This window comes from Plecotus auritus (genome assembly GCF_963455305.1).
Source record: "Plecotus auritus genome assembly, chromosome: 7".
Lineage (NCBI taxonomy): Eukaryota > Metazoa > Chordata > Mammalia > Chiroptera > Vespertilionidae > Plecotus > Plecotus auritus.
In genome coordinates, this window is record NC_137774.1 from 16497909 (window position 1) to 16506882 (window position 8974).

The following is an 8974-nucleotide window of genomic DNA, read 5'->3' on the forward strand; positions in this document are numbered from 1 at the left end:
AAGTTGGAGCCCCATGGCTCAGAGCTCCACCCCTGGGGACGCCCACACTCTGGGCTTTTACCAGCACTGAGGGAAGTCTGGATACCACAGGGCTCCACCCTCTGTTACTGTCTGGATTTAACCTCTTCCTGGCCAGTATGCTGCCACTGGGTGATGAGTGGGGTAGATAAGAGGGCAGTTGTGGAAGCTGGCAATTACTCTCTCTTCTCCAATGAGTGCACAAAGGTGGCCTCCTGGTGTCCCCAGAGGCCAGAGGGCAGTGAGTCATCAGGACTAGCACTGCCCAGTCTCCTACCCTGGTATCTAGCTTGAAAGGCCTGGTTAGATCCATCTTTGGTGTGCCTATTGCTTTGGGCCTGGACTGGAGAGAAACCTGGGGCAGGATTAGACCCAGGATCTTCTCTGGCACAGATAAAGAGCTTGTCAGGATGGGCTCAGCCCTACTCCTGAGGTCTGTTGCTGCTTTATCAGATCAGATTGAATGGGGTTGATTTCCTGAGGATCTGATACCCTAGGGCAGTGGTCAGCAAACCGCGGCTCGCAAGCCACATGTGGCTCTTCCACAAAATACCACGTGCGGGCCCGCACGTACAGTGCGATTGAAACTTCGTGGCCCATGTGCAGAAGTCAGTTTTCGGCCTGGGCGAGTCTATTTTGAAGAAGTGGTTCTAACGCCGAGCCACACTCAAGGGGCCAAAGAGCTGCATGTAGCTCGCGAGCCTCGGTTTGCCTACCACTGCCCTAGGGCACAGGGAAACTATAATATAGAGTCCCAGATTTCCTGTCCTACTCAGAATGCTGGCCCTCCTTCAGTAGTCCTTACAGCCTCATCCCTCAGGAAAGGAGGCTGGGGCAACATTCATCCACCTGGGGTAGGAGCTTAGGCATGGAGGAGATAGCAGACCTCAGTAATCAGTCCTCTGTAGTCTTGAGAGTAGGACTAACTCCAGTGGAACAGCCTAGTTCTTGGCAAAGGATGTTAAGGAAAACAGACACACTAAGACCTGGACTAAGTGGTAAGAAGGTAGAGCAGGTAAAGGTCACCCTACCCCACATACCTGGGCACTGGGAGGGAACATGGAGGGCCCTTCCTCATCCCTATAGTCACAGACCAAAACCTGATTATATTCACAACCAAGCTTCATTATTTTATTAGATGTAAACAAGCATATCAAAGGTAAGGGCATGGGAGAGGGAGTAGGGCTAGCTTCTGGGCTGGAGAGGAACCTTAAAAGGGTTGCTGGTGAAGGGAATGTGGGACAGAGGGACCTGCATAATGGGAACAGTGCTTACTATCCAGGGGGAGTGGTGAGGAAGTCACTGCTCCTGGGTGCCCCAGGAGATGTAGTCTGGCCGCGTGGCTGCATGGTACTCATCGATGAGCTCCTGCACAACCTCCCTGGATCTGTCTAGCTCATCAAAGTTCTCCTTGAAGATGTCCTCCTTTCGGAACTGCTCCAGGAAGGCCTCCCGCTTCCGCAGCTTGTCGTACTGCTGGCAGGAACTTTCAAACAGCTGAAAGAGAGAAATCTCGGTGATGGGAACCAGTGCAGGATAGGGAGGTTGGAATAGATGGGGGTTGGGGGTGGGGAGAATGATGAAGGGGCTAGTGGAACAGAGAGGCCAAAGACCAGGAGACTAGCCTCACCGAGGAGATGCTGGTATGGTTGGCCATCATGAGCCCACTGACCCGGTGGGCAGAGGGCAGGTAGGGAGACTTCCTGGACAGGGCCACTTGGATGCTGGCTGGGCCCCAGGGGATAAAGTTGGCCAGCTTCCGTTCCCGGATCCTCTGCAGGCTCTTGTGGACCTGGGGTGGGCACAGGGGTGGTGGTGGTCGCCTCTCCTCTACCCCTGCAGGTTCCAGGGTGGAACGAAGGGGCCTCACCTACCTGAGTGGGATCCACCTCCCCCTGGATGATGTTGAGGATGGCGATGTAGCAGTGGTTGGTCTGCCGGTCCCGGCCGGTGGACACCATCACGTTCTTGGGCTGCAGCAGCCGCCTCATCACATCCAAGACCGTGGTCTTCCTCACACTGGCCACCTGAGGGGACAGTGGGCCACAGGGACCAGGCCAGCACTCAGGGCACAGTCCACAGATGCACGGACAGAGAAGAGTAGGCAACACATGTCCCCCACCAGACTCGGGGCAGTATGGCCTCTTTGGGGAGTGTCTTTAGATTCAGGCCTATACTGAGCCTCTGCTGTGGGATCAGGAATCTTAGCCATCCTCAGCTCAGCAAACTCATGCCGCTGTGCAGGAGCATAAGTAGATCCCATACAGCCCAGACCCTGCAGGGAGCCAAAGGCAAGGGAGAGAGCAGAGCAAGTCAGCAAGGAAGTCTCATAGTCTGTGCCAGTCCCTGAGCACAGAGCCTCCTGGGGCAGCAGGGAAAAGAGGAAGGCTAGGTTAGAGGTTTCTGGGCCCAGGGCCAGTTGGGCCTGAGACACTGAGGGCTGTTCTTACCGACTGGTCCGTGGTGAGGGGGGTGTAACCAGTCATGAGGAAATGGAGCCGTGGTGTGGGAATGAGTGAGGCGATGAGGCCGATGAGGTCGTTGTTCATGTAGCCAGGGTAGCGCAGGGTGGTGGTGCTGGCTGACATGATGGTGGACACCTGGGGACAGGGATGCCATGGCATGGGTCTTGGCCTGGTTGGGGGGTGCTCCCTTCCCCAGACAAGTGTTCCAGTAGGAAGGGGTTCCAGTCCAAAGGAATCCAGAAGTAGCGGCTCACCAGCTGGTTGATCTGGGAGAAGGATGGGTTCTGGATGTGCAGGCGGTCTGTGGCGATCCGGTTCAGGGCAGTGTTGTCCAGCACCACCTGGGGGGACAGAAGAGGGTCACAGCACCTTTTTGAGGAGAAAGGGGGCAGAGAAATAAGTTATTAGCTTATCCTCTCTCTAAACTCCAAAACCAGGAAGTGTGTTATTTTAAAAGGAATGTACTATGTCTGGGGCATCCTGAGACACTTTTCTACCATCCAGTGCAGTCAACAAATATTTGATTACCCCCATGTGCCATGCACTGAGCCTGGCTCTGGAGATACCAAGGGAATAAACAGGCATGGTCTTCCCCCTCGCCCAGTCTACAGTCTAGTGGAGGGAGACTGACATTAAATATAAAACACAGAAAAGTATAGTTACTGCCTGAAATATGCACAAAGGCATTTAACTTGAACTGAGTGGTCAGGAAGGTTTATGCTAACAAAGTGACCTTTGTGCTGAAAATTTAAGCATGAGTAGGCATTAAATAAGGGGGACCCGTGGGGGATTGTAAGCAACTTGGGATCTGGTCCTTATTTCATAATTTGGGCTACGAGGTATGGATTTGCTGGTCATCTGTTCTCTCAGCTGGGGCTCAGGGAGGGCAGGTGTATGTGTCTCCTGGTTTGGGAGGTGAACCCAACCCCCGTTTCCTCCTCTATGCTCACCACACAGTCTGCGTTCTGGGTCAGCCTCTTGAGTGTGAGCAGTGAGTTGTAGGGCTGGACCACCACGTCGCTCATCTCGTCCTGGTTGGGAAACACTGAGTATGTCTGCACCAGCTTCTTGGGGTACCTGAGAGTGAGGAAGAAGGAAAGGGGAAGGTAGCATCATCACTGCCTATCTCTGTCTTTTCTGGGGATAACGGGCCATTCCTTTCCAAGTGCCTCCAAATTCTTATACAAAAGGGTGAGGGCAGGACTGAGCCTTAAGAGCCCAGGAGCCACAAAGGATAAGCCTCACCCAGCCAGTGTGGCTTAGTGATTAAGCATCAACTCATGAACCAGAAGGTCACAGTTCGATTCCCTGTCAGGGCACATGCCCAGGTTTTGGGCTCTATTCCCCCCCCCCCCCCCGTAGGGAGCCTACAGAAGGCAGCCAATCAATGATTCTCATCATTGTATTTCTATCTCTTCCTCTCTCTGAAATCAATAAAAACATATAAAAAATAAAATCAATAAGCATATCCTCGAGTGAGGATTAAGAAAAGAAAGAAAGAAAAAAAAGGGGATAGCCTTAACTGGTTTGGCTCAGTGGATGGAATGTCAGCCTACGGACTGAAGGTTCGATTCCGGTGAAGGGCATGTACCTTGGTTGCGGGCACATCCCCAGTAGGAGGTGTGCAGGAGGCAGCTGATCGATGTTTCTCTCCCATCGGTGTTTCTAACTCTCTATCCCTCTCCCTTCCTCTCTATAAAAAAATCAATAAAATATATTAAAAAAAAAAAAGGATAAGCCAAAAGCATCAAACTCTGTAGTTGCCCTCCTCTCCCTAGGTAAACACCCCTCCCAGGAGTTACTGTTTGCAAGATGTTCCCTGGGTGGCCAGGATCTGTTCCTACCTAGGACTCAAAGACTAGTTGCAAGTCTTCCAGTCAAAGAGAAAAAAAGTGATTAAAAAAAAAAGAAAGACATTACCCAGGGAACCAGAGCTAATGCCCTCTTCCCAAACACAGGCTTTACCTGTCATTCAGCCGCTCCAGGAGGTAGGAGCCCAGGCCAGAACCCGTCCCCCCAGCAATGGAGTGACACAGCACAAAGCCCTGCATATGAAGGATAGAAAGGCAGTCTCCAGGGATCTGGGAAGAGACTTCAGGCTGGTCTCATTCCCCAGTCCCAACACACTCATGTCTCAAGCCTTCCTCTGTGTCCATTCAGGATGAGGCTCCTTGGGAAAGATGACTCAGACCTCAGAAGCTGGTGCATCCACATTAGGATCTCCTTGAGGACAAGGACTTTGTTTACCTCAGTAGCTCACATCAGATGCTCAATAAATGAATTTTGACTCTAATTGCCCCCATCACACCACCTGTTCAGGCTACCGCCTGACATTTCCCCAGCACTTTTCAGCCTTTTTGGTTTTTTTCCTTCAGTGGGGCAAAAACTCACCTCTAGGCTGTCACTTCCATCTGCTTCTCGATCTATGATGTCAAAAATATCTTCATGGATTTTCTCACCCTGCATAGAGACATGGGAGAGAGGGTTAGGATGAGGACTCTGGAGAGCATCTCTTTTCAGCACCAAAAATGCTACTCAGGGAGGGACACTGCTGCCACCCTCAAGCACAGCCTCAGCTGTGGCCCTCAACTCAGAAAAGCTACTTTGCAAATAATTTGCAGTTTGCATAAACCTCTCCCAGGCTATCCCTCTTGTCAGGGCATCTCTTTGTCTCCTTTTTATTGTTAATTTAGTCTAATTAGATCCCCAGGCTGCTTGAGCCGGCCTTGCCTAAGGGAGGGAACATCAAGGGTTCCTGGGATGGCCATCTGAATACCTGGGAGAATCCACTGGCCCAGTTGTTGCCAGCTCCTCCTCCATGCTCTGACAGGTAGATGTTCTCTGGGTTGTAGAGCTTGGCGTAGGGGGAGTTGAGGATGGAGTGGATCACCCGGGGCTCCAGGTCCAGCAGCACAGCCCTGGGGATGTAGTGCTCATCGTCTGCCTGTCAACAGGAGTCCAGGAGGGGGCCCACTCAGCAAAGGCCTGCCCAGTCCTCCGTCCTCCCAACTCTGGCTCCTGCCTGCCCTCCCTCCTTAAGCCAGCAGCCCTGGCCCCTCTACCCAGCGGGATTTCCCAAGACCAGGCTGTTACCCTTGCCTTCAAGCCCCCTGGCCAACTCGCTGGAGCACCTGGTAGAAAAAGACGTCCTTGCGGTCAGTGCCCTCGGTGGCGAATTCCTCCACGATGCCTTCGGGGCTGATCCCATGCTCTGCGCACAGTTGTTTCCAGAACTCGAACCCAACTGGGGAATGGGGAGAGATGCTGGGTCTGCTCGAGTCATAGGCCTCAGAAGCCCAGGTTACGGCACACAGGCTGTCACACTCAGAGGCTAGATCCAAAACCCCTGGTCTGGGAGCCTTCACAGCCCAGGGCTGGAAGCTTAGCTCTGGGTCTGGGGCTGGTTCATCATGCGCAGTAGGGCAGGGGGGGGTCATGGGAGGGAAAGGACAACAGAAGGATGCCAAGTACTTGAGTGGGACCCAAAGAGGCAGAACCCGAGACTGGAGGGGCCCGGCGCGCGCTCGCTCACTCTGGTTGCCGCACTGGCCCAGCTGCAGGGTGATGATCTCCCGGGGCATCGCTCTTCAGATGCGGGCGCGCCAGCCCGGCCCGGAGGGAGTCGCGGCACAGACGGAAGCCTGGCAGCCGGACACGCAGGACGTGGGGAGCGCGCGCTCTCTTCGTCTTTTGACGCGGGTGCTCGGTTTGCGCGTGTGCAGTGTAGGTCTCCACGTGGCCAGCGGGCCGGGATGCCCAACCTGGGCATCATTAACCCCACAACACTTGCAGCTGGAATTCGGCACAGGCGCATAGTGAGGCCACGCCTCCTCCTGCCCACCCAACCTCAGCTCTGCGCCTGCGCGGTGAGACTAGCCAGGGCTGCAGGGATGCGCCTCTGGTGCAGGGCAGGGGGAAGGATGGGGGGTAGGGGGGCGGGCGAAGGTTTGCGCGGGGAGCGGAGGCCCAGGTGTGTGGGGTCAGCTGCGTTGTTTAGATAGGTCAGCGGCTCCGCTAGTTGGAGGGGCTGGATTCAAGGCAATGTTCTTTAATTTTTATTTTTAAATTAAATATACCTAACATGAAATTTGCCATTTTGATAATTTTAAATGTATAATTTATGGCACGAAGTACATTCACATTATTCTGTAACTATCACTACCATTCAAGTCCAGAATTTTGTCATCGTTTCAAACAGAAACATGTACTCATTAAATAACCCAACCCAAATCACCATTCTACTTTCTGCCTCTATGATTTTTGACTACTCTAGGTATCTCATACAAGTGGGATCATACAGTGTCCTTTTGTGTCTGGCTTATTTCACCTACCATAACACTTGTAGCATGTGTCAAAATTTCATTCCTTTTTAAGGCTGTATAATATTCCATTGTATGTATATACCACATTTTGTGTTTATCCATTCATCTGTTGCTATGGACATGGGTGTACAAATATCTGAGTCTCTGCTTTCAATTCTTCTGGGTCTATACCCAGAAGTAAAACTACTGAATTATATGGTAATTTCATGTTTAATTTTTTGAGCAATTGCCATACCATTTTCCACAGTGCTGCACCATTTTACATTCCCACCAGCAATGCACAAGGGTTCCAGTTTCTCCACATCCTTGACAATGCTTGCTACTTAATGTTCTTTGTGTTTTGTTTGGTTGTTTTAATTCTCACTGGAGGATATTTTTTCCATCGGTTTTTCAGAGATAGTGGAAGGAGAGGAGGGAAGAGGGGAGAAGGAGAGAGAAACATCGATGTGAGAGAGATACACCAATTGGTTGCCTCCCGCACACGCCCCCACTGGAGCTGGAACCTGCAACCCAGGTATGTGCCCTTGGTCGGGAATTGAACCCGCAACCCTTCCGTGCTCGGGCAGCCACACTGGCCAGGGCTTTTTTTTTTTTTTTTTTTTTAAATAATAGCTATCTTAATAAGTGTAAAGTGGTATCTCATGTGGTTTCTATTTTATTATTTTTAAAATATATTTTTATTGATTTCAGAGAGGAAGAGAGAGATAGAAACATCAATGATGAGAGAGAATCATTGATCGGTTGCCTCCTGCATACCCCTGGCACGTGCCCTGACCAAAATGGAACTGTGACCTCCAGGTTCACAGGTCGATGCTCAACCACTGAGCCATGCTGGTGGGACTAATTTCCACTTATGAGCACAATTGAAGTTGATCTTTCATTAGTAACCTTTTGGAATTGCCTGTTCATATCCTTTGCCCATTGGTTTTTCTTTTCTTTTCTTTTTCTTATTTATTGATTTTTTGGGGGGAGACACAGAAAGAGAGATGGGTTGGTTGCACTTATTTAAGCAATCATTGGTTGATTCTTACATGTGCCCTGACCTGGGATGGCCAACTGAGCTAGGTAGGGAGCCAGGGCTGCCCATATATATATATATTTTATTGATTTTTTACAGAGAGGAAGGGAGAGGGACAGAGAGTTAGAAACATCCATGAGAGAGAAACATCGATCAGCTGCCTCTTGCACACCTCCCACTGGGGGATGTGCCCACAACCAAAGGTACATGCCCTTGACGGGAATCGAACCTGGGACCCTTCAGTCCACAGGCCGACGCTCTATCCACTGAGCCAAACCGGTCAGGGCCATTTTTCTATTTATGTAGAGTGAGCCATCCTTTCCTTCTGTCGTGCACGTGAAATATACCTTGTTAAAGAAACCTTCCCCCTCCCAGCATCATAAAGCTGTCTTCTTGCCTTCTCCCAAGAGTCCCCTCCCGGTTTCCCTTGTTCCCTGCAGGTCTTTAGTTCACCTGGAACTTATCTGAAGGCTTGCTGTAAGATAAGGATCTACTTTATCTTTTCCATATGGAGGCCAATTGTCTCAGAACCAATTATTGAAGTGTCGTCTCCCCTGTCCTCAGAACACTCCCAGCCTCGCCCCGCGGTGGGCCGCCCTTGGCTCCGCTGGCCTGTCTGCCTGTCCCCGTCTGGCTGGCTTGCTCCCGGAACCGCTGCACAAGTTCTGGCGAAAGCACCACCGCCAAGAGTCAGGCTCAGACGTGGTTTTTTTGGTCTTGTTTTGTTTTGGTTTTGCTCTCTCTCTTTTTATGAGGACTCGGCCGCCTTCCAGAGCCAGCCGCCAGGAATCCTCTGGGCTTTAGACGGCTCAGGCTCGCCCCACGCCCCGCCCTTCCCCGGCCTCCGCTCAGTTTCCCTCCCCGCTCCGCCCGCAGGCCTCCCAGGCTGCTCCCTCCCGCTCGGGCCCGGCCGTCAGAAGATCCCGAGGGCCCCGGGGAGGCCGGCTGCTTCGCCCTTGCAGGGAGGGTCTGACTGCTTCCTTTGAAGTTTGAGGGTGGGCCGGGCGCTCCGTCGCTCTCCTCGCGGCTTCCCTCCCGCGCCGGAGCCGCGCCTTCGGGGCTGGCTGCCCTGAGGCTGTGCCAGGCCCCCCTCTGAGTCTGCCAGGTGAAGAGGAAGACTTCGGAGGTGAGAGTAACCTTGCCAGGCCTCC

The 8974-nt window shown here is 52.3% G+C and overlaps 1 protein-coding gene across 1 annotated transcript; it reads right to left on the reverse strand.

Moving 5' to 3' along the window:
- Window positions 1-1135: 1135 nt before the first annotated feature.
- On the reverse strand, window positions 1136-6338 carry TUBG2 (tubulin gamma 2). The gene is made up of 11 exons (XM_080679741.1): window positions 6016-6338; window positions 5615-5727; window positions 5260-5427; window positions 4875-4943; window positions 4449-4528; window positions 3434-3560; window positions 2738-2824; window positions 2469-2618; window positions 1893-2045; window positions 1649-1810; window positions 1136-1515 (listed from the first exon to the last, which is right to left on the reverse strand). The coding sequence occupies exons 1-11, from the start codon at window positions 6062-6064 to the stop codon at window positions 1318-1320; spliced, it is 1356 nt and encodes a 451-aa protein (XP_080535867.1). The 5' UTR covers window positions 6065-6338; the 3' UTR covers window positions 1136-1317.
- Window positions 6339-8974: the final 2636 nt, after the last annotated feature.

Excerpts from the sequence above, each read along its gene's own strand:
- TUBG2 (XM_080679741.1), bottom strand. The coding sequence starts at position 6,064 with ATGCCCCGGGAGATCATCACCCTGCAGCTGGGCCAGTGCGGCAACCAG. Across the intron at positions 2,619-2,737 it reads TCTCCCAGATCAACCAGCTG|GTGTCCACCATCATGTCAGC; the intron begins GTGAGCCGCTAC and ends CCCTGTCCCCAG. Across the intron at positions 1,811-1,892 it reads GGGAGGTGGATCCCACTCAG|GTCCACAAGAGCCTGCAGAG; the intron begins GTAGGTGAGGCC and ends TGCCCACCCCAG.